Source organism: Tenrec ecaudatus, chromosome 10, assembly GCF_050624435.1.
Source record: "Tenrec ecaudatus isolate mTenEca1 chromosome 10, mTenEca1.hap1, whole genome shotgun sequence".
In the NCBI taxonomy this organism is placed as follows: Eukaryota; Metazoa; Chordata; class Mammalia; order Afrosoricida; family Tenrecidae; genus Tenrec; species Tenrec ecaudatus.
The window spans coordinates 123,733,374-123,747,881 of NC_134539.1; the positions used below are offsets into that span (position 1 = coordinate 123,733,374).

At 40.6% G+C, this 14,508-nt stretch overlaps 1 protein-coding gene across 2 annotated transcripts in view; it reads right to left on the bottom strand.

Moving 5' to 3' along the window:
* Nucleotides 1-14,508, bottom strand: part of RAD51C (RAD51 paralog C) — a 48,688-nt gene that overhangs the window by 22,477 nt on the left and 11,703 nt on the right. Inside the window, exons 4-5 of one of the 2 annotated variants that reach the window (XM_075561524.1) lie at nt 7,657-7,790; nt 1,593-1,724 (exon numbers count right to left, since the gene is read on the bottom strand). In XM_075561524.1, coding sequence (XP_075417639.1) covers nt 1,593-1,724; nt 7,657-7,790 — 266 coding nt within the window. The remainder of the gene's footprint in view (nt 1-1,592; nt 1,725-7,656; nt 7,791-14,508) is intronic. The other variant, XM_075561526.1, reaches the window with a different exon arrangement.

A 14,508-nucleotide genomic window follows, 5' to 3' on the forward strand; every position in this document is an offset into this window, starting at 1 on the left:
TGTCATTTTTCTATCTCTCCGAGTCTGTGATTACACACTAGGGTAGTAATAAAAGACTCAGAGGAAAATGAAAGCAGGATGGTGGAAGACAGCCTATCTGAAAGGATGCATGTACTTGGACAAAGAAAACATGATGACTGAAGGTGACTTTCCTTTATCATGCAAACTTTACTTAATAAAATGACGCTGATTGTACTTACTATTTCACAGGAAAACTGGTGTATTTCATGCAGTCCTTAATGCACATCTGTATTTATTTTCTATTAGACAAATTCTATTCAGCTACAAGGGGGTGCACCGATAACATTTTTTCCAAAAGTGAGCAACTCGCTCACTCTGAGTTAGTGCACCCAGTGCTGTCACCCAGGATGATGCTCTCTGGTCACAGTGATTTTTTTCTCAAAAGCAGTTTCATTCGAACCTCATTTTTTGTGATGCCTAATTTAAGAGAACAGTGTGCGGCTGTGAAATTTTGTTTCTTGCTCAGGGGAAAAACGCCATAAAAACAGTTGTGATTTTGAACACAGTTTACAAGGACAGTGCGAGGGGAAAACTCAAGTGTACAAGTGGCTTTCTCATTTCAAAACAGATGAGCCAGCCATTGACAGGAAACCTGTTCTGGACATCCATCAACTTCCCAAACGGACAATGTCGACAAAATTCATGCACTTGAGCTCGAACACTGAAAACGAACCATTGAAGACATGGGGAAGTTATCCGGACTCTCTTCAAGCTCGGTTCAGTGAATTTTAATGGTAGATTTTAGAATGAGACGGGTCCTGCAATATTTCTGCCTCATGCTGACTGACCAGAAAAAACAGCCTGGAGGAGAAACAGGCCGTGCTTTCAAAGAACAGCTCTGAAACAACCCAGACCTTTTCCCAAGGGCATTACTGGTGATGAGACATGGTGCTATTCTTACAACCCTGAGAGCAAACATCAATCAAGCCAGTGGAAGACATCAGCGTCACCTCGCCCCCCCAAAAAAGGTCACAAGTGAAATCAAATATCAAGATGATGCTCACTTGTTTTTTGATGTGAGGGCGATAGTGCATTTGTACTTCATTCCACCAGGTCAGACTGTTAATCAAGCCAGCGTAACAGTGTGATAAAAAAAGGCCTGATTTGTGGCATATGGGGACTGGTTTTGCATGGGGACTGGTATGTTCATGCAGTCATCTCAGTCCACCAGTTTTTGGAGAGAAAAAAACATCATGCCTCTCTTGCCCCACACACCTTCCTCACCTGACCTTACTCTGTGTGACTTATTTTTGTTTCCACTAATGCAGAGGGACATGAAAGGACAGCAAGGACATGAAAGGACAAAGTAGAAGAAGTGAAGGAAAAAAACAAGGGAGGTGCTGTTGTTAAGACATCCAAGCAGAAGAGTTTGAAAAATGTTTCCAAAAATGGAATAGCGGATTTGACAAATGTAGTAAATGTAATGGAGAATATTTTGAAGATGATACGGTTGTTTTGTGAAACAATTTAAATGCATAGCCTTGGGGGGAAATTTTTTTTCCATTTTTCTAGGCAGTCATATTTTATTCAGTCTGAATCTATTATAAAGTCCTCTTGACTAGTATACTTACAGCTAATCTGTGATTATTTGCAAGGCTGATCATCTGCTGGGCAAAGCCATTCAGTAATCGGATTCGGAGGGATAGGTCATCTAGGTCATGACGAAAAGGAAAAGCAATGCTATCCACGACCACTAATCGAACCTGAATACAGACAGACAATGGTATTAGATTTGATATTAAAAACAAAACATCAACATTGTACAGAAAAAGTGTCACCTATTAAAAACCAAAAAAATCTATACATTCCAAAGCTTTATTTCTAATTCTGTAAAGGGGAGTAATAACTCTGTGAATCTAATCATTCATTAGTTTCTACGCTAATCACCAAAAGTTATCATTTACTCTGGCTTTGCAATTATTCATATCTAAATATATAATTCAACAAAAGAAAATGAAATAACTTTCTTAAGAGCATCCCTATCTTAACTTTAGGGTTTTGTTTTGTTTTTTTAAATCATTTTATTGGAGGCTCACACAACTCATCAAAATTAACTTAAGGGTTTAAAAAATTTTTGTTTAACTTTAAATATTAGGGCTTATAATTATAATAAAGTTAAAACATTATAATATAAAATGTAGTGCTTTCTTCAAAATCTTAATTCTTGGTACATTTTCCCCTTAATTTTAAGTATAATATAGGGCAGCTAACCATTACAGGATCTGTTATGATTCCAAATTTAAGTTTCGCAGGAGACAAGTTTGTCTTAAATTCTAACTAAGGAGAAAAAAATTCTAACTAAGGTGGTCTGCCTATAATGAAAACCACTTTCACCTATCATATAACTAAATAATGGCTCAATGTTTCATCATATTATACATAAGATAGGCACAAGCAGAAGCTGACTTAACACAGCAACTTCATCAACAAGCTGAAGTTAGAGTCACTCACCAATATATGAACCTGAAATCTAGAAAGAGAGAATTGGGGGAAAGGAAAAAAAAAAGAACCCTAAATTAAGCTATTTTATTCTCATCTAGTAAGGGTTGAGATTAAAGAAAAGCTTTTGTGAAGCAGTCTGAGAAAAAAACTAAATCTTTTTAAACTAAGGGATACCACCATATGGCTGGCCCCACTACAAGACGCTACATCCTTCACCAACCCATATCCCTACAGGAGACAACACTGGAGACACAGTGTGGGAATTGCACCCGATCTGACCCCACCACACCGAGGCAAAACACTAAGGGCGTGCAACAGAAGAGCAAGGGGAGCAGAGCAAGCAAATCCCAAAAACAAACTTTGGGGCCAGGGCGTGGCACCTCATCAGACTGGACCGGGAAACACTCTTAAAGGTCAACAAACAGACCTTGAACAATTTACAGGCTTTTTTTGGGTCATTGTTTCTTTGTTGCAGTTGTTTTCTTTTGATTTGCTTTGCTGTCTTGTTTTAGTTCACATTGTTATCTCTGCAGGTCTATCTAGGTAAGATAGGCTGGATAAACAATCTGGAGGCGAAAACAACAGCAACGATGGTTGGGGGAGGTAGAGGTGGGGAAAAGGAAGTGGTACTAACAAACCCAGGGACAAGGGAGCAACAAGTGATCCAAAATCAGTTGCTAGGAGGGTACAAGAAGACTGGTGGGAAAAAAAAAAAAAAAGACTGGTGGGACGTGATCAAGGGTAATGTAACTGAGAGGAATTACTGAAACCCAAATGAAGGCTGAGCATGATAGTGGGACGAGAAAGGTAAAAGGAAACTGAGGAAAGAACTAGGAGGCAAAGGACATTTAGATAGGTCTAAACACAGGCATGTACATATATAAAAATATTTATATGATGGGGAAATAGATCTATGTGCATATATGTATAGGTTTAGTATTAAGGTAGCAGATGGACATTGGGCCTCTACTCAAGTACTCCCTCAATGCAAGAACACTTTGTCCTATTAAACTGGCATTACATGAGGCTCACCTTCCTGACACGAATGCTGAAGACAAATAAATGTGTGTACAAGCAAATGTGGTGAAGAAAGCTGATGATGCCCGGCTATCAAAAGATAAAGTATCTGGGGTCTTAAAGGCTCGAAGATAAACAGGAGGCCATCTAGCTCAGAAGCAACAAAGCCCACATGGAAGTGCACCAGCCTGTGTGATCACGAGGTGTCAATGGGATCAGGTATCAGGCATCAAAGAACAAAAAATCATATCATTGTGAATGAGGGCGAGTGCAGAGTTGGGACCCAAAGCCCATCTGTAGGCAACTGGGCATCCCCTTACAGAAGAGTTGCGGGGAGGAGACAAGTCAGTCAGGGTGCAGTGTAGCAATGATGAAACATACAACTCTCCTCTAGTTCTTTAATGCTTCCTCCTCCCCCACTATCATGATCCCAATTCTACCTTACAAATCTGGCTAGACCAGAGGATGTACACTGGTACAGATAGGAACTGGAAACACAAGGAATCCAGGATGGATGATCCCTTCAGGACCAGTGGTGTGAGTTGGGATACCGGGAGGGTGGAAGGAAGGAGGGGTAGAAAGGGAGGACCAATTACAAGGATCTACATATAACTCCCTCCCTGGGGAACAGACAACAAAAAAGTGGGTGAAGGGAGACATCCAACAGTGTAAGACATGACAAAATAATAATTTATAATATTATTTATAATTTATAAATTATCAAGGGTTCATGGGGGGAGGAAAAATGAGTAGAAAGCTAATGTTTTGAGAATGATAATGGCAAAAAATGCATAAATGTGCTTGACACAATTGATGTATGTATAGATTGTGATGAGAGTTGTGTAAGCCCCAATAAAATGATTAAAAAAAAGAGCGAGCGAAATACCAGTAGTCATTGCTTAATTCAGCAGTGGACTAAAAGTGAGACCTATTGTATGTGGATCAGGAGCACTGTTGGCACAGTGGTTAAAATACTTGGTTTCTAGAAAAATGAGGTGGTGGTCTGAACCCACCAGCCACTCTGTAGGGAAAAAGACATGATTTTGTAAAAATTACAACTGTGGAAACTCTCTGGGGCAATTCTATTCTGTACTAAAAGGTCACTATGAAACAGAACCAACTTCGTGGCAATGGTATTTCCTGGCAATATGGGTCACTATTCCAGGGATTAAAGATACCATGTGAAGAAGAGACAAGGTCCATTCTAGTGGTCAGGACAAAAGGGATGCAGAAAATGGGTTGTTCTGAGTCGGAATTGACTCAACTGCAGTAAGCTGAGAAAATGTTAATCAGCATGAACTTCAAAATGTATTGTGTCTCTGTATGTATTACATTCTTAAATCTAATAACAATTGAGTAAATAGTCTTCTAGTACTAAAATATTATCCTATTCTGCACAAAAATGTAGCTTTCATATTTTTCCACTTTCATATGTGTTAACATAAGCAAAGATACCAACATTCACATTAAAACGGTACTTGTTCATCAATGTGAGCAATTTCTTGGCTGAATCTGACAGTAATGAAGTGCTTACTGTTAATTTCATTTTGTTAAATAATGACATCGGTTGGCAAAAATAAAATATGCAAGAGTATCATGTATGATCTTAATCAGTGGTTCTCAATTTCTTTTATAGAATTCCTTTGCATTCTTAAACACTGTTGTGGTCACTGCTAGCCGACCCATGTGTGCAGAGTAGAACTGCTTTTGGAGGCAGATTGCCAAGCCTGTCCTTCCCCAGTACACCTTTCTTTGTGGGTGGAACTACCAACCTTGAGACTAATAGACAAGCTTGCCTAGCTGTACTATTTAGAGACTGCATTCTTGCTTTTCATTAAAGCGGAGCATTTAAAATAAATCCGTACCTACTTTTAAGGTCAGTGGTCCATGACAGCGTCACTAAGGAACTTGTTAGAAGTGTAAATCCTAGGCCCTATCCTAGACATATTGAATCAGAAATTCTGGGTGTTCAGTCAGCAAAAAAAGTTTTAACAGCCCTCCAGGTGATTTCAAATGCATGTTACTGGGTATTCTGAATGAGCAGCAAGTAAGGTGGAGAAGAGGTAACAGCCAACCTCAAACTTTGTTGTCTACCACAGAGTCAATTTCCATTCAGAACAGCCCTAAAGGACAAAGTAGAACTGCTCCAAAGGTTTCCTGGGCTGTAATTTTCATGGAAGCAGGTCACCATGTTTTTCTCCATCCGGCTAATGCTTAACCCTTCACCACCAAATTCCTGAACCTCATGTAAAAGGATCAGATTAGTATCCAACATTATAGTCCAGTATCAAAAGTCAGCTGCTGCTGTAAGAACACTTTTAAAAAGGAAAATGAAAAACAACATACATCCCCCAACATGAATAGATATATGTATACCCCTGTTCATTACAGCATGATTTACAAAAATAAAATGATGGAATCAACCTAAAACACCAACAGTATTAGAAATGGATAAATAATCTCTGGCACACACATACAATGTTAAAGTGTAATGATGAACCAGAGAAACTTCTAGTAACATGGATGAACCTGGAGGCCCTCGTGCTAAGTCCTCCTTTAGTCAATCACAAAAGCTCAAAAACTGTATGAGACAATCATTATAAAAAGTCCAGAAAAAAAAAGGGGGGGGGGAGGAAAAAAAGTCCAGAAAATGCTCTCACACGAAAAGCAACATGCTGGATGATGACCAGGGTGAGGGGGAAGGAGGGAGGAGGGGAAGTGGGCCGAGAGCACAGACTAGTGTGTGACAGGGATGGCAAGAGGAAGTTGGCAAGAAAAATGAGAGGCACGGGAAACAGTGGAGGTTTGCAGGAGTTAAAGGCAACAGAGACCAACACTGTTTTATATACGCTTAAGTGGTTACCTAAAAGGAAATGCTTGTACTGAGATGTAGGCTGGATAGGCTGGGAAAGTGGGAGTATATTCAGAAAGATAACAGATCTGGCAGAAGATATTTGCTGCAAATATATCCATAAATGTGGTGGAACATACAAGGGGCTAAATTATGAAAACTTTTTTTCAATTAATCATTTTATTGGAGGGCTCTTACAAATCTTCAAATCCAACATTGTATTATATTAAGCACACTTGCCAAGGGCTCAATAGAAAGTGAAACGTCTACAAAAGAATGATGGCAATATATGTACTAATATGTCGGATACAACTGATGTATGGATTATGACAAGAGTTGTAAGAGCCCCTAATAAACTGATCTCTAAAGAAAAAAAGTTTCCAAAACATTTTCTTTTTAAGTGAGCCCTTTGTATCAGCTCCTTTTTACCTCCCTCACCTACCCTCCCACCCTGCTGAATCCTTGATCAATCATACATTATTGCTGTTATTTCGCATCTTACACTGTCCACTGTCTCCCTTCACCCACATTTGTTATTCATCCTCAGGGGGGTGGGCTATGGATCCAGCCGTGTGACGGGTCCCCCTTTGTCTTGCATTTATCCAAGGACAAAGTAGAGAGGGTTAGGAAAGAAGGCAAAACGGAAACAAGAAACACTGGGAGGCAGTAGGGTAAGTGAAGGCACACTGAGGGGACTGCGATGGATGAACTGAAACAAAATGTAAGTGAATAATTGAATGTGAAAACAATCATCTGCTGTCAGTGGTCACGTAATTCACAATTGAAAGTTAAAAAACAAAAACGAAAAATAAAGATGGAAGTATGGGCTCTCAGTGGGCCTATAATAACATATAATAATAATACAATAAAGACTCCTCACCAGGCCCCAACAAGTGTCAATGTCTTGCATAAATCTTCCAGTCAATCCGATCTACAAAACCTATCGTTAGCATCTGGCATTCAAGCCGATTCTTAGACTCGTTACAAAGAACTGGGTCCTTATTACTCTCTGTTAAGTACATCAAGAGGAGACGCCTATTGGTAGTTGTGAAAGAGAAGAATAACGGAAAATAGTGATACTGTTCGACTTCAATGAAGTCTCTAATGCTGGCCAACTAGTAATGGTTAAGGAAATCCCCTCCTAGCAAAAGGGAAGTTCTCTGTTTGTTTTTCCCATTTTGTATCTTTCTATTCGGTGTGTGATAAAGCTATTTCTACCATTACTGTAAACTACCTAAATAATTATACATATATCCATGTGCACAGTAGACCTAAACTTTATGTCCTGATACTACTTCTCAAAGACACTTGGTTGACTACAGTACCTTCGGGTGTTCTAAAGCGAAGTCTGGAAGGAGGTAAACTTGTGCCAGTAATTCCGTGTAGTCACGACAACGAAAATAATAAACATGGGAAAGAATATTCTCAAGAGTGAAATCTTCCAGAGCTTTCTGGTGTTCTGAAATAAAGAACAAAGCAACCTTGAAACAATTTTAGCTGTTTAGATACGATGTCAATTATAGAGAGACAATACTACTTTGTTTTTCTAATCAAAGATCTCTATCTTTACAGTCTCTTAAGGGGAAAGCATGTTTGTTCAGATGACAGTGAAATTTTAAACGTGAAACAGGAGAAAGCTAGTGAACTTGATATGGCAAAGTGCTAGTGGACCTAGATAAATGTGTATGTGTGTCAACTCACTTGTGACTCCATAGAGATCCAGGTGTGCTGTTCTCCAAGGAGACCTCTTGGAATTATACCTGATACTATTACCATTTTTCATTCAAAAATCTGTCTGGGAATGGGGTGACTATGTTTCTGCTTCTTGACCAGGAATCTCTTGATCTTGAAAGTCTTACAAAAAAAGTGATGGCAAAGAGAGAGCAAGCAGAAAACAATACTTGGAATAACAAATTTCTTCATGTTGAATAACAAAACTCTTAACTGTAACTGAAAGATAACTTTGTATAATAATGACTATAAATTATTTCATAATTCTCGACTTCTTTTCACCTTTTCCATGGTTTCCTTGCAACTTGGGCTAACTATCTAGAAATTATTTATATATACAGTTATTGCCCTTCAATGATTAAAATAACATGGTTCTTCTTGTTTTGTTGGTTTTTAGGACTATAAATTAGTGAAAAGGACAAATATTTGAAATATTAAAAATTTTCCCCCTTGAATCACGGCATACCTTGATATTTAACTACCAGTGATGATTAAAAAAACAATTTTCTTCTTAGTACTATTTAACCATGACCTGTAACCTACAACCAAGGACTAGAATCTCAAGGTTGCTGACTGTACGTAGCAGCCTCAGCAACTGCTCTGTTTTGGGAAGGTCACTGCCGTAAAAGCACATGCAATGGACTGAGCTGTGTCCTCCCAAAGCACGTCAATCTGGCTGGGCCATAATTCTCAGTGGTAGATTGCAGAGTCGCGCAGCGAAGCGTGCTGGGCCCATAATTCTCAGTGGTTTGGTTGCTATAAAAAGATAATGTGGCCGTTTGTAATGATGTAACTCACGATGTATTATGATGGGTCAATCAATTGTAAGGGGTTAGGGTGGGATGTGCCACCCTATTCAAGACGTAGCCTTGTTCCAATATACGGAGAGTTTCCCTAGAGTGTGATCCACATCCTCTTTTATCATACAAGAGCTAAAAAAATAAAATCCAGCTCACTGCCATTGAGTTGATTCTGCCTCAGTCACCCCTGTAAGACAGGGTAGGACTCCTCCTGTGGGTTTCTGCCAGTGTAGCGTTTATGGGAGTAGAAAGCCTCATCTTTCTCCTCCAGAGTGACTGGTGGTTTCAAACTACCGACCTTGTGTGCAGTCCAATGTGTAATACACTGACACCACGGCTCCTTACAGGGGATAAAAGGAGAGAAACAAGCAGAGAAAAGGGACCTCAGGACCAAGGAAGATGAGCCAGAAGCAGAGTCCATTCTTTGGATGCTGGGTCCCTGAACTGAGAACCCAACACCTGGAGATCGCCAAGGGATGCTGAGCCTACATTTGTTTAAAGGAATCAAAGATCTTCCCCCAGAGTGAACAGAGAAAGCAAGTCTTCCCTCTTAGATGGTCTCAGAGAACATAAGATTGCTTTCAAGACTGAAGAGGTTTCAGGCTTGCTTGATACTTATCTCTTCTTTCCCCCTAATTCCTCTCATCTCTAGTATAATTGTCTACTTGTGTGTGGTAGTTACATAATTTCAGGTCAACTTGATAAATAAGTGTAGGGGTGGAGTCCAGCCTGTCAATCAGGTCACAGCCTGGAGCTGCTTCCTTGTGGGTTGGCCTCATGAGAAGTCTGGCAACTTCCTTTCTCCCTGGAGGCAGGTCACACGCGCTCTTTCTGCTTCACTTTCCTGCTGTTGAGACACTGAGAGCAGGAGGAGCCACGTGGAGACCCACAACAGCACTTACATGCTTCCACCGGCATTGTATCCACAAGACTTTTCACCCACCAGCCTGTGATCTTCCTGCATCGGCATCATTGAATGTGCTGAGTCTGAAGAGGAATTTATGGACTAATATTGGACATAAGGGCTAATATCGGACTTATGGACTTGATCTGGACTGAGCTGGGATATTTTCTCAATATACAATTGCTCTTTGATATAAAGCTCTCTCTTACACAAGTATCTCTGGATTTGTTTCTCTAGTCAACCCAGTCTAACATACTGTGCCTATCCTGCCTATATTCTAGATTTCACAGATGAAGAATTTTACCCCCGGATGGAATTTAGATTTGGCTTGTAACTTTTTGGATGACAGGATGGGATGGATAGCTTTTACATGTGTCAGGGACACGAATTTGGGGGGAACCAAAGGGTAGAATATCATGGATTGAAATGTGTGCCCTAAAATAAATGTCAATTTGGCTGGGTTGTCCTTCTCAGTGGTTTAGCAGGTATACAATGATGCATCACCCCATCGGATGTGACCAGCCAGTTTGTTGCGAGGGGATTAGAGTGGGATGCAGCATTCCTGGTCAGGTCACAGCCCTAAAGAGAAGTAAGGGGAGCTTCCCTAGTTGTGGACAGCATCACCTGTCTGTGTTTGTTGTTCTGTGCCATCCAGTTGGTTCTGACTCATGAACGAGAGAATGAAATGTAGCTCAGCCCAGTGCCATCCTCACAGTTGGTATGTCTGAGCCGATTACTGCAGTCACGGTGTCAGTCCATCCTGTCGAGAGCTTCCTCTTCTGCACTGTCCCTCCACTTTACCAAGCATGACGTCCTTCCCCAGGGACTGAGCTCTCCTGATAACATTTCCATCACCATCCATGCCGCTCAGGAGCATACAAGCTGTACTTCTTCCAAGACTGATTTGTTGTGTTCAGCAGTTCACAGTAGTGTCAAGACTTTACCAACACTGTAGTTCAAATGCATTAATTCTTCTTTGGTCTTCCTTATTAAATGTCCAACTTTCACATGCGTATGAGGTAACTGGAAATACCATGGCTTGGGCATTTAGTCCTTGGCAGGCGTACTTTAGTCCTCAAAGTAGCATCATTACTTTTCAACACTTTACTAGGTTTTATGCAGCATCTTGTGCAGATTTACCTAATGCAATGTGCCATTTGTTCTCTTAACTGCTGCTTCTATGAGTACCGATTGTGGATCCATGCAACTTTTGCTAGTTCAACTTTTTATAGCAAGTAGCCTTTTATGCTGTATAATTAAAGCTGTATGTATTTAAGCTCTTTCATTTTAACTACTTATAAAGTTAATAGCTTCTTTTGTTTTAAAACGCTTTATTAGGGGCTTATACAACTTTCATCATAATCCGTACATACATCAATTGTGTAAAGCACTTCTGTACATTCATTGCCCTCATCATTTTAAACGCATTTGCTCTCCACCTAAGCCCTTTGCATCAGGACCTCTTTTTTTTCCCCCTCCCTCATGAGCCCAATAAATTATTATTTTGTCATATCTTGCCCTGTCCGACGTCTCCCTTCACCCCCTTTTCCGTTGTCTGTCCCCCAGGGAGGGGGTCACATGTACATTCTTGTAATCGGTTCCCTCCTTCCAAACCACTCTCCCTCTAACCTCCTAGTATCACCTCTCACACCCCTGGTCCTGAAGGTATCATCTGCCCTGGATTACCTGTGCCTCTAGGTCCTATCTGCACCAGTGTACAACCTCTGCTCTATCCAGACTTGCAAGGTAGAATTGGGATCATGACAGTGGGGGGGGGGAGGGGGGAATTTAGGAACTAGAGGAAAGCTAAATTTGTCATCGGCGCTACATTGTACCCTGACTGACTCATCTCCTCCCCTAGACCCCTCTGCAAGGGGATCTCCATCGGCCCGACAAACGGACTTTGGGTCTCCACTCTGCACTTCCCCCTTCATTCACTATGGTAAGATTTTTTGTTCTGATGATGCCTTATACCTGCTCCCTTCGACACCTCGTGATCGCATAGGCTGATGTGCTTCTTCCATGTGGGCTCTGTTGCTTCTGAGCTAGATGGCCACTTGTTTACCTTCAAGCCTTTAAGACTCCAGATGCTGTATCTTTTGATTGCCGGGCACCATCGGCTTTCTTCACATTTGCTATGCACCCGTTTGTCCTCAGCGATCGTATCATGGAGGTGTGCACCCAATGATATGGTTTTTTGTTCTTTGATGACTGATAACTGATCCCTTCAGGCCCTCGTGATATCACAGGCTGGTGTGCTTCTTCCATGTAGGCTTTATTTCTTCTGAGTTATATGGCCGCTTGTTTACCTTCAAGTCTTTAAGACCCCAGACTCTGTATCTTTTGACAGCCGGGCACCATCAGACTTCTTCACCACAATTGCTTATGCACCCGCTGTCTTCAGCGACTGTGATGAAAGGTGAGCATCATGGAATGCCAGTTTAATAGAACAAAGTATTCTTTCATTGAGGGAGTACTTGAGTGGAGGCCAATGTCCTTCCGCCACCTTAAAACTAAATCTATAAGTATAGGCACATGGATCTATTCCCATCCTCATATATATATGCACATATACATGTCTTTGTCTAGATCTCTATAAATGCCCTTTGACTCCCAGCTCTTTCCTCTAAGTTAATAGCTTCTGATTTGACCATTTTATTTTTGGATGTGTATGTTTTCTCTAGAAGTTAAAAAAAAGCACTTAAAAAATTATTTTACTGGGGACTTGTAGAATTATCACAATCCATACATAGATCCATTGTATGAAGCACATCTGTACATTTGTTGCCATCGTCATTCTAAAAAAAAAATACTTCTTATAAGATGTTGGTAGTCCTTTTAAATAAATGATGAGCTGGATATTTAATTTTCATGTTTCATTCAACTGATGATTAATATTTCAAGAATTAAAAATTTATTATTAGTATCAGGAAATCTTACTGTGAATAGGGAGGGCATACATAGCACAGGGATACAGTTTTCATGTTTCCTACGTGCTTGAGCTGCTACGTTCATGGTGAAAGTGGACTAGTTAAATAAAGAAAAACAATTCAGACTTAAATAGGAAGGAAGGAAAGGGACTATTGCAATGGGCAACATAGTTTACTGCGCTAGGAAAGTTTTGACCATACCACCACCAAGCTGCTGAAAAGTTAGGCAAGACAGGGTTTTTCTTGTAACAAGGTAGGGGAAAAAAGAGTTTGTTACATGGATAAGCAGGGTAATGATGGGCATTATATTCTTTTCCAATGTGGCACAAGAGAGGGCAACCTCCTGAAAAATGGATTTCTTTTCCCCAAACTGTGTAATTAATTGTTTTATAAAACAACCTTATCACCTTCAAAGTACTCTCCATTACATTTACTACATTTGTCAAATCTGCAATTCCATTCTTGGAAACATTTTTCAAACTCATCTGATTGGATGGCACCTCCCTCGTTTTTTCTTCACCTCTTCTACTTTGTCAAATCGCTGTCCTTTCATGTCCTTCTTCACTTGCAGAAACAAAAAGCAGTCGCAAGGAGCCAGATCAGGTGAGTAAAGTGCTTGAGGCAAGAAAGGCATGTTGTTTTTTGCGAAAAACTGGTGCATTGAGATGGCTGCGTGACCAGGTGCATTGTCATGGTGGCAAAACCAGTCCGCCCGGTCTGCCACAAATCAGGCCTTTTTTTCATACACGGTTATCTTTTCAGAATCTCTAAATAGAAATCTTGATTAACAGTCTGACCTGGTGGAATGAACTCCAAATACACTGCGAGTTGACATTTTCACTATTTCGGGAAGTTGATGGACGTCCAGAACTATGTTTGTCATCAATCAAAATTTCACCTTTTGAAACAAGAAAACCACTTGTATACTTTAGTTTTTCCAATAGTGCTGTACTTAGATGTTGCTTTCAAAATCAGAACAGTTTTTGTGGCATTTTTACTCTACAGAAAACAAAATTTCACAGCCACAAACTGTTCTCTTAAATTGGCCATCACCGTGTTAACAAACCCAGGGACAAGGGAAAAACATGGGACCCCAAATGGTAGAGAAGGGGGAGTGGCAGGCCTGGTGGGAAATGATCAAAGGTAAGGTTGCTTAGAGAAGAGGTATACTCTAGCCCAGGTGGCGACGAAGCATGGTAGTAGGGCAGGAGGAAAGTCAAGGGAGATGGAGGAAAGAGCAAGGAGTCAAAGGGCATTCATGGAGGTCTAGACAAAGACAAGTACATGCAAATATATATAGGAGGATGGGGAAATAGATCTATGTGTCTATATTTATAGGTCAAGTATTAAGGTGGCGGAAGGACCTTGGGCCTCTACTCAAACACTCCCTCAATGCATGAATACCTTCTTTTATTAAATTGGAACTCTATGATGCTCACTCTCCCGACACAACGGCTGGAGCAAAAGTGGGTGAACAAGTAAATGTGGTGAAGAAAGCTGATGGTGCCCGGCTATCAAAAGAGATAGTGACTGGGGTCTTAAAGGTTTGAAGATAAACAAGCGGCCATCTAGCTCAGAAGCAACAAAGTCCACATGGAAGAACACACCAGCCTGTGTGATCAAGTGGTCCCAAAGGGATCAGTTACCAGACATCAAAGAATAAAAAATCATATCATTGACTGCACACCTCCATGATAGGATCGCTGAAGACAAATGGGTGCATAAGCAAATGTGGTGAAGAAAGCGGATGGTGCCCGGCTATCAAAAGAGATAGTGTCTGGGGTCTTAAAGGCTTGAAGGTGAACAAGCGGC